This window comes from Saimiri boliviensis, chromosome 12 (assembly GCF_048565385.1).
Source record: "Saimiri boliviensis isolate mSaiBol1 chromosome 12, mSaiBol1.pri, whole genome shotgun sequence".
In the NCBI taxonomy this organism is placed as follows: Eukaryota; Metazoa; Chordata; class Mammalia; order Primates; family Cebidae; genus Saimiri; species Saimiri boliviensis.
In genome coordinates this window covers 11,428,566-11,445,923 of record NC_133460.1, presented here as the reverse complement: position 1 = coordinate 11,445,923, position 17,358 = coordinate 11,428,566, and the positions used below count along the sequence as shown (strand labels likewise).

General features: G+C 57.9%; 2 protein-coding genes across 5 annotated transcripts; both read left to right on the top strand.

The window, feature by feature from the left end:
- Window positions 1-408: 408 nt before the first annotated feature.
- NME4 (NME/NM23 nucleoside diphosphate kinase 4) lies at window positions 409-3,697 on the top strand. Of its 2 annotated transcripts, XM_039477974.2 has the most exons (6): window positions 409-548; window positions 1,961-2,094; window positions 2,349-2,450; window positions 2,582-2,694; window positions 3,192-3,267; window positions 3,353-3,697. In XM_039477974.2, the coding sequence occupies exons 1-6, from the start codon at window positions 458-460 to the stop codon at window positions 3,536-3,538; spliced, it is 702 nt and encodes a 233-aa protein (XP_039333908.1). In that variant the 5' UTR covers window positions 409-457; the 3' UTR covers window positions 3,539-3,697. The 2 variants fall into 2 exon arrangements, with proteins under 2 accessions (XP_039333908.1, XP_039333909.1); XM_039477975.2 differs by having other exon boundaries at window positions 3,192-3,446.
- A 1,424-nt stretch (window positions 3,698-5,121) lies between these two features.
- Window positions 5,122-17,156, top strand: DECR2 (2,4-dienoyl-CoA reductase 2). 3 transcript variants are annotated; one of them, XM_039477972.2, is made up of 9 exons: window positions 5,122-5,260; window positions 8,469-8,537; window positions 10,778-10,829; window positions 13,416-13,551; window positions 14,327-14,451; window positions 14,668-14,761; window positions 14,945-15,049; window positions 15,329-15,546; window positions 15,857-17,156. In XM_039477972.2, the coding sequence occupies exons 1-8, from the start codon at window positions 5,181-5,183 to the stop codon at window positions 15,544-15,546; spliced, it is 879 nt and encodes a 292-aa protein (XP_039333906.1). In that variant the 5' UTR covers window positions 5,122-5,180; the 3' UTR covers window positions 15,857-17,156. The 3 variants fall into 3 exon arrangements, with proteins under 3 accessions (XP_039333906.1, XP_039333905.1, XP_039333907.1); XM_039477971.2 differs by having other exon boundaries at window positions 15,777-17,156; XM_039477973.2 differs by lacking the exon at window positions 15,329-15,546 and having other exon boundaries at window positions 15,777-17,156.
- Window positions 17,157-17,358: the final 202 nt, after the last annotated feature.

Below are 17,358 nucleotides of genomic sequence, written 5' to 3'. Positions count from 1 at the left end.
ACATTTTTGTATTTTTAGCAGAGAAGGTGTTTCGCCATGTTGGCCAGGCTCATCTCCAACTCCTGACCTCAGGTGATCTGCCCACCTTGGCCTCCCAAAGTGCTGGGATACAGGCATGAGCCACCGCACCCCGCAATTGTGCCATCTTTTGACAGACGTAACCATTTCTATCCTGTGTATTAAGGGGTAACTTCCATTCAGGGGCAGACACTCCGTCTCAAAAAAAACAAAAACAAACAGAAAAAACGATAGTTAATACAACTCACGAGAGATTCCTTCTTATTTTGTGTTTTTTTTCTTCCGATTCTGACGGAAAGCGACGTTGGACATTTCCACGCGCCCCCTGAGCGCCGGGCCACGCGGGGTCCCGGGAGGGTGGGGGCTCCGGGGCGGGGCTGGGGCTGGCACCGCCCTCCGCGCGCTACCGGCGCTCACAGCGGCCCCCGGGCCGGGCGTCATGGGCGGCCTCTTCTGGCGCTTGGCGCTGCGCGGGCTTCGCGGCGGCCCGCGGGACCCGGGCCGGAGTCTGCTCGTGCGCCCCAGTTCGGGTGAGTGAGGTCGCGCGCCCCGGCGAGGACACGGGGGCGGAGGGCGCGCTCCGCTCGCCTTTTGTCCGCGCACGTGCGGGGCGGGGGCCCCACTCCCCGGAGGCCTCGGGCGCGGGCCGCGGGGTCCGCTCGAGCTGGGGAAGGCGGCGGCCCGCACCCGCCCGGCCTGCGCCCCTTCTCCTGCCCCAGGCTGCATCCTGCGAGTTGGCATCCTGGGCGACCGAGGGCCTGGGAGTGAAAGGAAGGGAGAGGCCGGCGGCCGCACTGGGCGGCTGAGAGTCGGGGTGAGGGTGGGGGATCCCTCCCCAGCCGGGGAACACCTCCCAGGGAGCCGCTCTGCTAGGGCCTGCGCCGAAGGCCAGGTTAGGCCAGAGTCTAACTGGGAGGCCAGGCTGTCCTGGCCCCGGCCCCCCAGCTGCCACCTCACAGCGGGACCGAGGTCTCAGCCCTCCCTCCGTGGCTCTGAAAAGTGAGCCCTCGCCTCCACCGCCCGCGCCAGCCGCAGCAGAGCCCCAGGCTAGACAAGGCACCCTGCGAACTGGGTTTTGGGGGAACACACGAACCATCGGGCCTTCCTCCCATGGGCTTCAGCCCCCTCCTGGCCTGGCGGGGCCCCTTAGTCTCTGTCCAGCCTTTGTAGGACATCCAGGGAGCCAGTGCCGAGGGTCAGCTTGGCTCTGGAGCGCCTGGGACTGTAGGAGGGTGAGGACGTCTCCTGTCTTCCTGGCAGAGTCCCCTCCAGAAGAGGAAGGCTGGGGCAGAGTGCTGACTCTGGGTCTGGAAGCCGCAGGCCTTGAAACTCCACAGCAGCAGAGGGCTGGTCTCCTGGCTGGGACAGGAACCCTCCTGCCTTCCCTCTTCAATCCTCAGGCCCCTTTTGTCCATGTTTCCAGGGCTCACCTGGTGGAGAAAGTGTATTTCTCCCTGGTTCCTTGCCTCTCCTTCATCTCAGACACAGAGGGTAGGCTCTGGGTTCCTCCTAGTATGGAAAGTCTGGGATTCAGACTGGATCTGTCCTCACTCAGAAGGGCTGGAGTCAAAAGTGAAGCTGGAAGTTTTGCAGCATCTCCAGATTTCCTGGCGGCCCCTGAGCTGGGCTGTGCCTCCGTGGAACTCCTGGTGGTCCCTGAGCTGGTTTGTGCCTTGGTGGACCTTGGGGTGATCACGCCATCTCAGGCAGCTTCTGCCTCTGCTGGGAGGAGCCATGGCCCCCGGGAGAAGCTAGAAGCCCAGTGGACACATTGCTTTGGGTATCCCTGACTGGGATTATCACGGGGACATTTCTGGGTGTGGGCGCCATCCTTGTCCCTTCCAGAGCACCCTGCATAGAGTCAGACACCCTGAAGCCTGGTGACCTCTGGGCTCTGGCAGGGAAACCTGGGTCAGTGCCCCTGACCCCTCGCCTTTTAAAGGAGGGCCCTCCTGGACCCGGGAGCGGACCCTGGTGGCGGTGAAACCAGATGGAGTGCAGCGGCGGCTCGTGGGGGATGTCATCCAGCGCTTTGAGCGGCGAGGCTTCACGCTGGTGGGGATGAAGATGCTGCAGGTAGCGCGGCTCTGGGCTTGTGGGTGTCCCTGTGGGGACGTGGTTGGGGGGTCCTCAGCCTTTCACATCCCAGCCAGCGCCAGGGCGGGGACTAGCTCTAGCAGCTGAAGGGGCAGGAGGGATCTGTGCTGTGGCAGGGACACCACCCATGCTGCTGTTATCTGCAGGTGCCTGAGGTCAGGGCACCACAGCTGCTGCGCTAGTGCCCAGGGTTACTCTTGGGGGCTCCTCCTCCTCCCCTCATTGCCACCCAGGCACCAGAGAGCGTCCTTGCTGAGCACTACCAGGACCTGCAGAGGAAGCCCTTCTACCCTGCCCTCATCCGCTACATGAGCTCTGGGCCCATGGTGGCCATGGTATGGTGGGGCAGGAGCAGTGGAGGGGCATGTGGGTATGTCTTCCCCCCCAGCAAAGGGAAGGGCCCTGGATTGAGCCCAGGGGCCCTTGGTGTCCCCCACTTCTGCGCAACTGTTATCTCTTGCTGCAGGTTTGGGAAGGGTACAATGTCGTCCGCGCCTCGAGGGCTATGATTGGACACACTGACTCGGCTGAGGCTGCCCCAGGAACCATAAGGGGTGACTTCAGCGTCCACATCAGCAGGTACGGGGGCCCTGACACACCAGACTGCTGCTGGGGGTGAGGCGGGCAAGCACTTGGGGTGGCAGCCTGTTCCTAGCACAATCCATGGGACTGGGGTATCTTGCTTTGCTGGGATGGGGCCAGGTGGGACTTGACAGCTCAGCTGGTGAGAGCCATGTTCTCCCAGGCTGTCCTGCACTCAGGTCAACGAGGCATTCCCTTTGTGTTGTGTGTACAGTGCCATCACTGCCTGTTACCTGACACCCCAAGGGGCTGGCATGGGGCAACTTGGGGGGGGGAATTAGCCTCCCCAAAACTGGGGTCTGGGTGGGTCCATGAGGTGGTGAGAGGCTGAGGCCAGGCTGGCACTGTTTCCCAGCTCCACTGCTCCTCCTTCCGTCTGCAGTCACAGGCTTGCTCCCCTAGACAGAGGGGAACAGGGGAGCGGCGGATGGCCCCTGGGGCTTCCCACGGTGCACATGAAGCCTGAGCCTTACTTTGCTCCTGTCATGGCACAGGAACGTCATCCACGCCAGCGACAGCGTGGAGGGGGCCCAGCGAGAGATCCAGCTGTGGTTCCAGAGCAGTGAGCTGGTGAGCTGGGCAGACGCAGCCCCGCACAGCAGCACCCACCCTGCCTGAGGCTCAGGCTGCCTTTACCACCCCATCCTCTACGCAGGACCCACTACCTCGCTCAGCAAGAACCCAAGCCCACATCCCTACCCGCCTGCCCCACCCCAGCCCAGAGGAGTTTGAGCCACCAACTTCAGTGCCTTTCTGTACCCCAAGCCAGCACAAGATTGGACCAATCCTTTTTGCACCAAAGTGCCAGGCAACCTTTTTTGAGGGGGTCTTCACAAGTTAGGGTGACTTCTCCTTCTCCAAAGGGGAGGCATTAAAAGTCACTGTGCCCGGCAAATGGGGAGGTGCACTAAGTATGGTTTCCACCAACTCTGAGGTCGAAATGATGCTTTTATGCAAGTTGTATGCAGTTTAAGAGTAAAAATGAAGTTTTACACGCCTAGTTCTGTAATTTTGTTGGATGTATGAGCCAGGAAGGGGTCCAGAGACCACCAACCTAGAATCTGGGTGGGGGACCCAAGCTGGGCGCAAGCCAGGGCTACCTTCCCTGGGAAGGGGCCAGCGGGCTGACCACCCAGTGCACAAAGCCTGGCCGCCTTCACTGCAGCGGGGGGCGGCCGTCGCAGCGCCCCATCCTGGGTTCGCGGTATCCGCCCGCCCGGGCCCCCACAAGGAACGGAAGTACCGGAACCTTTTTTCTTCGAGTCAGAGTCCCTGTCACCCAGGCTGGAGCACAGGGGCCCGATCTCGGCTCACGGCCCCCGCCTGCCGGGTTCAACCGAGTAGCCGGGAGCTCAGGCGGCGCCACCACGCTGGCTGATTTTTGTATTTCTAGTAGAGACGGGGTTTCGCCATGTTGGCCACGGTGGTCTCGACCTCTTTTTTTTTTTTTTTTGAGACGGAGTTTCGCTCTTGTTACCCAGGCTGGAGTGCAATGGCGCGATCTCGGTTCACCGCAACCTCCGCCTCCTGGGCTCAGGCAATTCTCCTGCCTCAGCCTCCCGAGTAGCTGGGATTACAGGCACTTGCCACCATGCCCAGCTATTTTTTTGTATTTTTAGTAGAGACGGGGTTTCACCATGTTGACCAGGATGGTCTCGATCTCTTGACCTCGTGATCCACCCGCCTCGGCCTCCCAAAGTGCTGGGATTACAGGCTTGAGCCACCGCGCCCGGCCTTTTTTTTTTTTTTTTTTTTGAGACGGAGTTTCACTCTTGTTACCCAGGCTGGGGTGCAATGGCGCGATCTCGGCTCACCGCAACCTCCGCCTCCTGGGTTCAGGCAATTCTCCTGCCTCAGCCTCCTGAGTAGCTGGGATTACAGGCACGAGCCACCATGCCCAGCTAATTTTTTGTATTTTTAGTAGAGACGGGGTTTCACCATGTCGACCAGGATGGTCTCGAACTCTCGACCTCGTGATCCGCCCGCCCCAGCCTCCCAAAGTGCGGGGCCTCTTCCTTCTTGGCCCCGAAACGGGTCGTTTTGGGAACCGGCGCGGAGCGGCCGCGCTTTCCTGGGCGTCCAGGACACTTCCCTCCCGCACCCGCGCTTCCCATGGTGTTTACGGGGAGGCGAGGGGGTCCCGGAGGCTGCGAGCCCAGCCTGGACCCAGGGGTGTCCCACGAGTCCTGCAGGCTCGGACCGCGGCGCCGACGCCGAACCTCGTGGAAAAGACTCCAGCGCGGCAAACCGAGAGCGCCGGGTTCCCGCAGCGCGAACGGCCCCGCTCCGCGCCTGCGCCCCGCGCCCCGACTGCCAATCCCAGCAGGCCTCGGGCGAGAGGGCGTGGCCTCGGGGAGAGTGAGGGGCGGAGCGTCCGGGAAGGGGCGGGACTCCCGGTTCCAGGCGCTCTGTCCTCTGCGCCAGGATCCCCGGGGCCGAGGCTGCCCCTGCCTGTTGCCCCTGCAGTCCCTGCCACGAGCGCCATGGCCCAGCCGCCGCCCGACGTGGAGGGGGACGACTGCCTCCCCGCATACCGCCATCTCTTCTGCCCGGACTTGCTGCGGTGAGCGGGGCCCGGGGAGCGGGCGCAGCCTCGGTGCGGGGTCCGTCCGCGGGCGCCCCCACATGGTCACTGCGTCACCGAGAGGGCTGACGCGTCCCCGCCCGAGGTCTCCTGTGTTTGGAAACCTGTCTCGCCTGGCTTGCTTTTTTTACCGACCTTTCTTCTCTTTCTTATTTTCTCTTTCCTTCTCTTTTCTTTTTTTCTTTCTTTCTTTCCTTTCTCTCCCTTCCTTCCTTCCGTCCGTCCCTTCCGTCCATCTATCATTCCTTCTTGAGACGCCGGCTGGAGTGCAGTGGCGCCATCTCGTCTCACTGCAATCTCCGCCTCCCAGGTTCAAGCAATTCTCCTGCCTCCCAAGTGGCTGAGATTACAGGTGCTCGCCACCACGCTCGGCTAATTTTTCTAATTTTGGTAGACACGTGGTTTCGCCGCGTTGGGCAGGCTGGTCTGGAACTCCTGACCCCAGGTGATCCACTCGCCCCAACTTCCCAGAGTGCTGGGATTACAGGCATGAGGCACTGCGCCCGGCCCAACCTCTTTCTTTACAGAAAATTTTAGGTTGAAGGCCCGGCGCGGTGGCTCACGCCTGTAATCCCAGCAGTTTGGGAGGCCGAGACGGGTGGATCACGAGGTCAAGAGATCGAGACCATCCTGGTCAACAAGGTGAAACCCCGTCTCTACTAAAAATACAAAAATTGCCGGGCGCGGTGGCTCACGCCTGTAGCCCCAGCTACTCGGGAGGCTGAGGCAGGAGAATTGCCTGAACCCAGGAGACGGAGGTTGCGGTGAACCGAGATCGCGCCATTGCACTCCAGCCTGGGTAACAAGAGCAAAACTCCGTCTCAAAACAACAACAATAACAAAAAAAAAAATAAAAATACAAAAATTAGTTGGGCATGGTGGCACGTGCCTGTAATCCCAGCTACTCAGGAGGCTGAGGCAGGAGAATTGCCTGAACCCAGGAGGCGGAGGTTGCGGTGAGCTGAGATCGCGCCATTGCACTCCAGCCCCGGTAACAAGAGTGGAACTCTGTCTCAAAAAAAAAAAAAAAAAAAAAAGAAGGCCGGGCGCGGTGGCTCAAGCCTGTAATCCCAGCACTTTGGGAGGCCAAGGCGGGTGGATCACGAGGTCAAGAGATCGAGACCATCCTGGTCAACACGGTGAAACCCCGTCTCTACTAAAAATACAAAAAATTAGCTGGGCATGGTGGTGTGTGCCTGTAATCCCAGCTACTTAGGAGGCTGAGGCAGGAGAATTGCCTGAACCCAGGAGGCGGAGGTTGTGGTGAGCCGAGATCGTGCCATTGCACTCCAGCCTGGGTAACAAGAGCGAAACTCCGTCTCAAAAAAAAAAAAAAAGAAAATTTTAGGTTGAAATCGTTTTTCTATAAGACCCAGGAAGGCCCAGGAATGCTGAATTTTGCCCGGCAACTATTGATTTTCCTGCAAACGCCTTGGTGTTCACAAGGGAGGCCCTGTGAAGGTCAGAGTCCTCCCTGGCCACCTGCTTTCACTTGGCTAACAGGTGGATCTGTTTTTTCTTTTTTTCAGTTTTAAGAAACAGGGAGTTTAATAGGCAAAAAAGAAGGGAGAAGAAAGAAAGCAGCTCTCCTGTACAGAGACAAAGGGAGGGGGACTCCAAAGCTGAAAGAGGGAAACCCCTTTTTCTTTTTTTTTTAATTGGTACCACAGCTGTACCAAAATTAATCTTTAATAATTAAGAATAGGAAGGCTGGGCACAGTGGCTCATGCTTGTAATCCCAGCACTTTGGGAGGCCAAGTTGGGCGGATCACCCGAGGTCAGGAGTTCCAGACCAGCCTGAGCAACATGGTGAAACCCCGTCTCTAGTATAAATACAAAATTAGCCGGGTGTGGTGGTGTACACCTGCAATCTCAGCTACTTGGGAGGCTGAGGTAGAAGAATCACTTGAACCCAGGAGGCAGAGGTGTCGGTGAGCCGAGATCACACCATTGCACTCCCGCCTGGGCAATAAGAACAAAACTCCGTCTCAAAAAAAAAAAAAAAAAAGCAACTTGGAACTCTGCAAAAGTAGGAGAATTGCAGGCCAGGTTCAGTGGCTCACGCCTGTAATCCGAGCAATTTGGGAGGCCGAGGCAGGCAGATCACCTGAGGTCTGGAGTTGTAGACTAGCCTGACCAACATAGAGAAACCCTGTCCCTACTAAAAATACAAAATTAGCGGGGTGTGGTGGTGCATACCTTTAATCGCAGCTACTTGGGAAGCTGAGACAGGAGAATTGCTTGAACGTGGGAGACGGAGGTTGCGGTTAGCTGAGATTGTGCCAGTGCACTCCAGCCTGGGCAACAGGAGCTAAACTCCCTCTCAAAAAAAAAAAAAAAAAAAGATTGCTCATCCATCTGGTACAATTTGTGGCTATGATACCAATCAGTACATATTTGATACATACAAGACAATCTCTAATGAATAAAAAAGCCATATTATCCTCACCTAGCTCACTGAATCTCAGGAATCATCTTTGATATTTGTGCCATGCAGTGCTAAGGAGGGAGGAAACTATAACTTCTATCTTATTTAACCCAGGGTTAATTTTTTGTTTTATCTTCTTCACTCAATTTCTGTCAAAAGACACCAAAATACACTTTCCCTCACTGCACTTTGCAAGTGTGTGTCAGCGCAAGTTCAATACGAGCCTCGGCAACAAAGCAATACCCCTCTCTAGAAAAAGCAGAAAAAAAATAAGCTGGGCACGGTGGCATGCACCTGTAGTCTCAGCTACTGGGGAGGGTGAAGCAGGAGGATCCTTTTACCCTGAAAGGTCGAGGTGGCAGTGAGCTGTGGTGGTGCCACTGCACTCTGGTCTGGGAGTCTCAAATAAAATACCGTAATTCTATGAATTTTCATTTTAAATCATTGCCGTATGGCAATATGTGGGGTGTATTTTAACAGGGCTCTTTTAAAAGAGCCTCCTTTTTTTTTTTTTTTTTTTTGAGACGGAGTTTCGCTCTTGTTACCCAGGCTGGAGTGCAATGGCACGATCTCGGCTCACCACAACCTCCGCCTCCTGGGTTCAGGCAATTCTCCTGCCTCAGCCTCCTGAGTAGCTGGGATTACAGGCACGAGCCATCATGCCCAGCTAATTTTTTGTATTTTTAGTAGAGACGGGGTTTCACCAAGTTGACCAGGATGGTCTCGATCTTAAAAGAGCCTCCTTTTTAATTTTCTCAGGGACAAAGTGGCCTTCATCACAGGTGGCGGCTCTGGGATCGGGTTCCGGATTGCTGAAATTTTCATGCGGTGAGGCTGCTCTGTGTCCCCTTGCTGTTCCCGGCTTCTTCCTGCCTGGACCCTGCTGGATGCCAGACCCCTGGGAAGATGCTGGTGGGAGGCAGATGTCCCCTACACACCCACCCGACAGGGTCCCCTACTCACCCACCCCACAGGGTCCCCTACACACCCACCCCACAGGGTCCCCTACACACCCACCCGACAGGGTCCCCTACACACCCACCCGACAGGTCCCCTACACACCCACCCGACAGGGTCCCCTACACACCCACCCGACAGGGTCCCCTACACACCCACCCCACAGGGTCCCCTACACACCCACCCCACAGGTTCCCCTACACACCCACCCGACAGGTCCCCTACACACCCACCCCACAGGGTCCCCTACACACCCACCCCACAGGGTCCCCTACACACCCACCCGACAGGGTCCCCTATACACCCACCCCACAGGGTCCCCTACACACCCACCCGACAGGTCCCCTACACACCCACCCCACAGGGTCCCCTACACACCCACCCCACAGGGTCCCCTACGCACCCACCCGACAGGTCCCCTACGCACCCACCCGACAGGGTCCCCTACGCACCCACCCGACAGGTCCCCTACGCACCCACCCGACAGGGTCCCCTACGCACCCACCCGACAGGTCCCCTACACACCCATCCCACAGGGTCCCCTACGCACCCACCCCACAGGGTCCCCTACGCACCCACCCCACAGGGTCCCCTACACACCCACCCGACAGGTCCCCTACGCACCCACCCGACAGGGTCCCCTACTCACCCACCCGACAGGTCCCCTACACACCCACCCCACAGGGTCCCCTACACACCCACCCGAAAGGGTCCCCTACTCACCCACCCCGCAGGGTCCCCTACACACCCACCCCACAGGGTCCCCTACACACCCACCCAACAGGGTCCCCTACTCACCCACCCCACAGAGTCCCCTATACACCCACCCGACAGGTCCCCTACACACCTACCCGACAGGGTCCCCTACACACCCACCCGACAGGGTCCCCTACACACCCACCCCACAGGGTCCAGGTGCCTGCCAGAGGAGCTGGGGAGGGGTTGAGGATTGCCTTGGGGGAGTCAGGACTTCCAGGGCTCCTAGAATTCAGTGGCGATTGTGTGGCTCAGGTCTGGGGTTGGCTGGGACCTTGAGAATTGGGGCTGTGTCAGGCCCCAGTGCTGTTACCCTTTAGAGATTTCTCTTGGGATGCAAGTTCTGTGGCTTCAGGCCGGGGTCAGCAACTCATCCCACCTGACAGCAGCTAGAGTTAGGATAAGGAGGGGGAGAAGGACCCTTTCTCAGGTCCCCGGAGGCCCTTTCCATACCAGAAAGGTGAGTCCCACAGGAAGAGATTTGGCCTTTCCACTGGTGGCTCTGTGCTCGGGGTCTGAGGACCGGATGGGACATGGCAGCTCCAGTGGGACCTGCCTAGTAGGGGTAGCTGCCTTTGTGGTTACTGTGGGGAAGCAGCCCCCAAACCAGAAGAGTCGAGACACCAAAGGCACACAGATCCCAGTTGTCCATATGGGGTGATTTTGTGGGGGATTTATGGACGGAAGCGTCGTCTTGGGTGGCTGTGGGACAGGCATCTCCCTGCTGTTCCCCCCAGGCCTGGGGCTGCTAGACCACAGGGAAAGGGGTCCTGCCTCAGAGGGAGTGTGTGGGAATTTGTTTAGGATAATATCAAGATTGTTTTGACCTAAGGGCATGATTATCTTTCGGCTCTGTTGCAAGAACAGTAGATAAACTGGAAAATTGTAGCAGCATTCCTGGAACTGGGTTCATGAGAGGCCAGTGTGGTGGATTCACGTCCACGGTGATCAGGAAGGGGAGCGGGGAGCACCCTGCTTCAGAATGGGCTCTTGGTCCTCCACGCCAACCCCACAGGGAGGAGGAGGCGGGGGGCATGGGGTCCAATAGGCCCCTGGCAGACGTCTGGACTGGGTCTCAGGGGCTCACAGTTGCCTTTGTACCTGGGGTACAGGTAGGGCAGGGCCCACAGGCCTGTGTGGGTGGGATGTCCCCTTCCAGAAACTCTGGGGGTGAGCACAACCCGAGGTCCCTCCAGAGTTTCTCAGTCCTGTTCACGCCCCGTGCCCTCTGCCAGCCAGGCCTTCAGCCCTGGAATGGTACCTCACCTGAGAGACTCCTGTCCAGGAGCTGGGTAGATGCCCCCTGGGAGTGCCCCTCGCCCCCAGTGACCTCACGCCTCCTTCTGGTTTTGCAGGCACGGCTGCCACACGGCGATCGCCAGCAGGAGCCTGCCCCGAGTGCTGACGGTGAGAGGGCCTCTCCCGTGGTTCCGTTTGCAAGTGGCTGTGGGGGGTGCTGGGCCTGGGCCAGGAGGGTCCAGAGGCTGAGGAGATGTTGGCACCAAAACGTTTGTTGGTTTTCTTGAGGCAGGAATCTTGCTCTGTCACCCAGGCTGGAGTGCAGTGGTGTGATCCTGGCTCACTGTAGCCTCCGCCTCCCGGGTTCAAGCAGTTCTCCTGCCTCAGCCTCCTGAGTAGCTGGTACTACAGGCATCGCCACTACGCCCAGCTAAGTTTGGTATTTTTTTGTTAAAGATGGGGTTTTGGCCGGGCGCGGTGGCTCAAGCCTGTAATCCCAGCACTTTGGGAGGCCGAGGTGGGTGGATCACGAGGTCGAGAGATCGAGCCCATCTTGGTCAACATGGTGAAACCCCGCCTCTACTAAAAATACAAAAAACTAGCTGGGCGTGGTGGCGCGTGCCTGTAATCCCAGCTACTCAGGAGGCTGAGGCAGGAGAATTGCCTGAACCCAGGAGGCGGAGGCTGCGGTGAGCCGAGATCGCGCCATTGCACTCCAGACTGGGTAACAAGAGCGAAACTCCGTCTCAAAAAAAAAAAAAAGATCGAGACCATCCTGGTCAACATGGTGAAACCCCATCTCTACTAAAAATACAAAAAAATCAGCTGGGCATGGTGGTGCGTGCCTGTAATCCCAGCTACTCAGGAGGCTGAGGCAGGAGAATTGCCTGAACCCAGGGGGCGGAGGTTGCAGTGAGCCGAGATCGCGCAAGAAAGAAAAAGATGGGGTTTCACTATGTTGACCAGGCTGGTCTCGAACCCCTGACCTCAGGTGATCTGCCTGCCTCAGCCTCCCAAAGTGCTGGCATTACCCATGTGAGCCACTGCACCCAGCCAGCACCAAAACTTGCAGCTTTCCTAAATATGGAGCTGCAGTGTCAGTGGTCTCTCAGAGACGTCTTTGACTTAAAAACCATCTAGTTTGAGCCGGGCGCGGTGGCTCAAGCCTGTAATCCCAGCACTTTGGGAGGCCGAGGTGGGTGGATCACGAGGTCAAGAGATCGAGACCATCCTGGTCAACGTGGTGAAACCCCGTCTCTACTAAAAATACAAAACATTAGCCGGGCATGGTGGCGTGTGCCTGTAATCCCAGCTACTCAGGAGGCTGAGGCAAGATAATTGCCTGAACCCAGGGGGCGGAGGTTGCGGTGAGCCGAGATCGTGCCATTGCACTCCAGCCTGGGTAACAAGAGCGAAACTCTGTCTCAAAAAAAAAAATCTATTCCATAGGTTGTGGACTTTTTTTTTTCTTTTGAGACAGAGTCTCGCTCTGTTGCTCAGGCTGGAGTGCAGGAGTGCAGTGGCATCATCTCGGATCACTGCAACCTTTGCCTCCTGGGTTCAAGAGATTTTCCTGCCTCGGCCTCCCGAGTAGCTGGGATTACAGGTGCGCACCACCACGCCCGGCTAATTTTTTGTGCTTTTAGTAGAGTTTCACCATGTTAGGCAGGATGGTCTCCATCTCCTGAACTTGTGATCTGCCTGCCTTGGCTTCCTAAAGTGCTGATATTACAGCCGTGAGCCACCACACCCGGCCAACTATTTTTTTTTTTTTTTTCGAGATGGAGTTTTGCTCTTGTTACCCAGGCTGGAGTGCAATGGTGTGAACTCAGCTCACTACAACCTCCGCCTCCTGGGTTCAGGCAATTCTCCTGCCTCAGCCTCCCGAGTAGCTGGGACTACAGGCGTGCACCACCATGCCCAGCTAATTTTTGTATTTTTAGTAGAGACGGGGTTTCACCATGTTGACCGAGATGGTCTCGATCTCTTGACCTCGTGATCCACCCCCCTTGGCCTCCCAAAGTGCTGGGATTACAGGCATGAGCCACCGTGCCCAGCCGACCAACTATTTTTTTTTTTTTGAGACGGAGTTTTGCTCTTGTTACCCAGGCTGGAGTGCAATGGCGCGATCTCCGCTCACCGCAACCTCTGCCTCCTGGGTTCAGGCAATTCTCCTGCCTCAGCCTCCTGAGTAGCTGGGATTACAGGCACGTGCCACCATGCCCAGCTAATTTTTTGTATTTTTAGTAGAGACGGGGTTTCACCATGTTGACCGAGATGGTCTCGATCTCTTGACCTCATGATCCACCCGCCTCGGCCTCCCAAAGTGCTGGGATTACAGGCATGAGCCACGGCGCCCGGCCAACCAACTATTTTTTTTTTAGTCTAGTTATTGGGTCCTGGAAGGGACCTTCCTGTTTGGAGTAACATGGCCCCAAGAAGGGTCTCTGGGCTTACCTGGGTTGTGAAGGTGGTTGGTGTATCCCACCCACCAGAGCCCTCAACCTGGAAGGAGAGTCACCTGTGCGCCTCTGGTCTAGGAGGGGTGGCAGGTGTGGGCAGAGTGGGGCAGGATCCTATAAACGTCCCCCAGGGTGGTGGGCGCTTGCAGGCCCTGCCTCCCCAGAGAGGGGGCCCAGCAGCAAGCCCAGGATCCCAGCGGAACACAGATGTATCATCCTCTGTGGCTTCCAGAGGCCTTTTCTCCTGGCCGAGGCTGCAGGGCTACTGTCTGCCTCTTTGTCTGGCTTCTAGGCCGCCAGGAAGCTGGCTGCTGCCACCGGCCGGCGCTGCCTCCCTCTCTCTATGGACGTCCGAGTGCCCCCGGCTGTCATGGCTGCTGTGGACCAGGCTCTGAAGGAGTTCGGCAAAATCGACATTCTCATTAACTGTGAGTCGATGCTGAGTGAGGAGGTGGGTGGCTTCTCACAGGCCGGCGGTACCACCATGCCTGGCCCCTGGCTTTTATTTTTTACTGCAGTTTTACGTTTATAGACTCATTGATAGTGCATGGAATTCCATACCCCCACCCACACAGTTTTCCCTATTAACATCTTGTGTTTGTACAACTGATGAAGCGCTATTGGGTTCACTCTACAGAAATTCCCTTTTAAAAACACCCCATGTATTCGTTTCCTGGGCTAACAGAGTACCACAACCTGTGTGGCTAAAACAGTATCACCTCCAGTTCTGGCGGAGCTGTGCCCTCTGAAGGCCCCAGCCAGGAGCCTGTTCCATGCCTTTCCTGTGGCTTCAGGTGCGGTGGCAGTCCTCGGCCCTCCCTGGCTCAGAGACCGTCGCTCCACCCTCTGCCACTGTCTTCACATGGGGTGTGTCTGTGTGTCCTTTCTCTTGTTAAAAGGATGTCGGTCATGGATTTAGGGCTCACCCTAATGAGTGACTTCTATGTAATTCAATTATATCTGCACCCACCCTATTTCCAAACAAGGCCACAGTCACAGGTAGCAGGGGTCCGTGTTTCAGCATGTCTTCTCGGAAACCATGGTTCAGCCCATAATGTCCCATCTTGCTATCCTAGGGCATGGGTCTCCTCCTTGTGCCACAGGACACCTGGGCTCCCTCCTGCACCCTCCTATCGGGGCCACCGCCCACTCGGCGTCCCTCTCCCCAGGCTCCAGCACCTCCTGAGGTCTCCCACTCTGCAGGTGCGGCTGGAAACTTCCTGTGCCCTGCCGGCGCCTTGTCCTTCAACGCCTTCAAGACCGTGTTGGACATAGACACCAGCGGCACCTTCAACGTGTCTCGCGTGCTCTATGAGAAGTTCCTCCGGGTGGGTGCCCCGTGAGAGGCTCCTCTGGGTGGGTGCCCCGTGAGATGCTCCTCCGGGTGGGTGCCCCGTGAGAGGCTCCTCCGGGTGGGTGCCCCGTGAGGGGTTCCTCCGGGTGGGTGCCCCGTGAGAGTCTCCTCCGGGTGGGTGCCCCGTGAGGGGTTCCTCTGGGTGGGTGCTCTGTGAGAAGCTCCCTGCCCCATGCCTTGTGTGTTGCAGGACCACGGAGGGGTGATTGTGAACATCACTGCCACCCTGGGACACCGGGGGCAGGTGCTCCAGGTGCATGCCGGCTCTGCCAAGGCTGCTGTGGGTATGACGCCCCCTCCCTCGGGTCTGCCCACGTGGGTTCCCCCAGGCCCTCTGCTTCCATCCCAGGAGGCCAGCAGTCTCCACGTGAAGCTCAGCTCAGCTGCAGGCAGCGAGGCCTGGCCTTGGCCCTGAGACCCCACAGAGGGCACAGCGGCCCCTTCATATCCAACTTTCTCCCGTGCAGACGCGATGACGCGGCACTTGGCTGTGGAGTGGGGTCCCCAGAATATCCGTGTCAACAGCCTCGCCCCAGGCCCCATCAGTGGCACGGAGGGGCTCCGGCGATTGGGTAAGGCTCTCAGCCCAAGCCTCTCACAGATCCTCTCCTGAGGCACAGGGTGCCCATGGAAGCTTCCAGAACCTTGGCAGGGGGTGCGTTGAAAAACCTTGTCCTGGTTCTATGGTGGCGGCTGCGGTCTGTGCCTGGCCTGATCCTGCTCCATGCTAGGCCTTGGTGACACTGACTGTGCCCCTGCTGTTCCCAGATGCCACTCAGAATGAGCTGGGGGAGAGGGGAGGGTACTGAGTCTTGGGGCTGATGGGGCCTGAGCCTTCTGCTGCCCTCCAGGTGGTCCCCAGGCCAGTCTGAGCACCAGGGTCGCTGTGAGCCCACTGCAGAGGCTAGGGAACAAGACGGAGATTGCCCACTGTGTGCTCTTCCTGGCCAGTCCTCTGGCCTCCTTCGTGACGGGGGCCGTGCTGGTGGCCGATGGCGGGGCGTGGTTGACATTCCCAAACGATGTGAAAGGGCTGGCGGATTTTGCATCCTTTTCTGCTAAGCTCTAGGTGAGGTGCCACTCCCACTTCTTGGGGTCACTTGAGTCCCTGGATGCTGGCTGCTGCATGGGCAGTTCTCCGCAGGACCCACGGGGCGGGCGTCTCCTTCTCCCCCATCCGCCTCGCCCTTGCACCAGCCTGGCCACATTGGGTGCTGCCCACGGGGGCTGGGCAGAAGGCAGGTGCTAGTGTGCTTGGTCTTACGTAGAGGACTCAGCCTCTGCCGGCATTTTTGGCAGGTGCTGGATGGCCAAGGCAGCCGAGGTGTTTTGAGGGGGAAGCCGTCCTCAGCCGGCTCTAAGATCTATAACTCCTGCAGGATTCTTCTGGGCCCTGCTTCCCACCGCCTTGCGCAGCCAGGTGGGGTGCCAGTCTGAACCAGCAGTGCCCGCAGTCCAGCCCCTCCTCTGGACACCCAGCTGTTTCCACCCTCTCCCTCTCTCCCCATGGCCCCACCTCCGCGGCAGGAGCAGCTGGACAGTGGGCCTGCCTGTGGAGCTGCCACGCAGGTGGTGAGGCTGCGGACGGGATGCTGGGAGGTCCCCTGCCCGAGGTCAAGGCTGTCCTGCCTGCCTGGGTTCAGGGCCTGAGGGAGCCACGTGGATCCTGAAACTTGTGTTCTCTTGACAAAACACAGAGATGCTCCTGTCTGTGTGGCCCAAGAGCTGGCATGGCCCTCAGGCTGCCCACAGGGTCCGCCCCTCTGCTTCTGCACCACCTGTTAGCATAAACACACTTCCCTACAGTCTTGCCAGAAAGTGCATTTTCTTTTCTTTTTTTTTTTTTTTCAAAGACAGAGTTTCACTCTTGTTGCCCAGGCTGGAGTGCAGTGGCAAAGTCTCAGCTCACCACAACCTCCGCCTCCCAGGTTCAAGAGATTCTCCTGTCTCAGCCTCCCCGCTGGCTGGGATTTTAGGCCTGCGCCACCAGACCTGGCTAATTTTTGTATTTTTGGTAGAGATGGGGTTTCTCCATGTTGGTCAGCTGGTCTCGAACTCCTGACCTCAGGTGATCTGCCCACCTTGGCCTCCCAAAGTGCTAGGATTACAGGTATGAGCCACCGCGCCTGGCCTTTTTTTTTTTTTTTTTGAGACGGAGTTTCGCCCTTGTTACCCAGGCTGGAGTGCAATGACGCGATCTCGGCTCACCGCAACCTCCGCCTCCCGGGGTCAGGCAATTCTCCTGCCTCAGCCTCCTGAGTAGCTGGGATTACAGGCACGTGCCACCATGCCCAGCTAATTTTTTGCACTTTTAGTAGAGACGGGGTTTCACCATGTTGACCAAGATGGTCTCGATCTCTCGACCTCGTGATCCACCCGCCTCGGCCTCCCAAAGTGCTGGGATTACAGGCTTGAGCCACCGCGCCCGGCCCTGGCCTTTTTTTTTTTTAAGACATAGTGTCACCCAGGCTGGAGTGCAATGGCTTGATCTCGGCTCACTGCAACCCCGCTTCCTGGGTTCAAGTGATTCTCCACCCTCAGCTTCCCGAGTAGCTGGGATCACAGGCACATGCCAAGTCTATTTTCTTAAAAAGATAATCTCTTTACTGTAAAAAGAAATTGGACCTTGCAAAAGCTTTTAGAAGGAAAAGAAAGACGATTAAAAGAAACTGCTGGTGATCCTGTCGTTTAGGGGCACTGTTTCCTTCCTATCTTTTCTGTGAAGCTCGGGGCACTCTCCCTGCCTGGTGCTGGAAGCCCAGTCTACAGGCAGGTCCTGCTCCCCTGGCAGAGGCCATGTGCTCGGATGCAGCCGACAGTGAATGCTGGTCCCAGGACCAGCCAGGCCACTGCTCACACTGCTACAGCTTTCCTCCTCTCT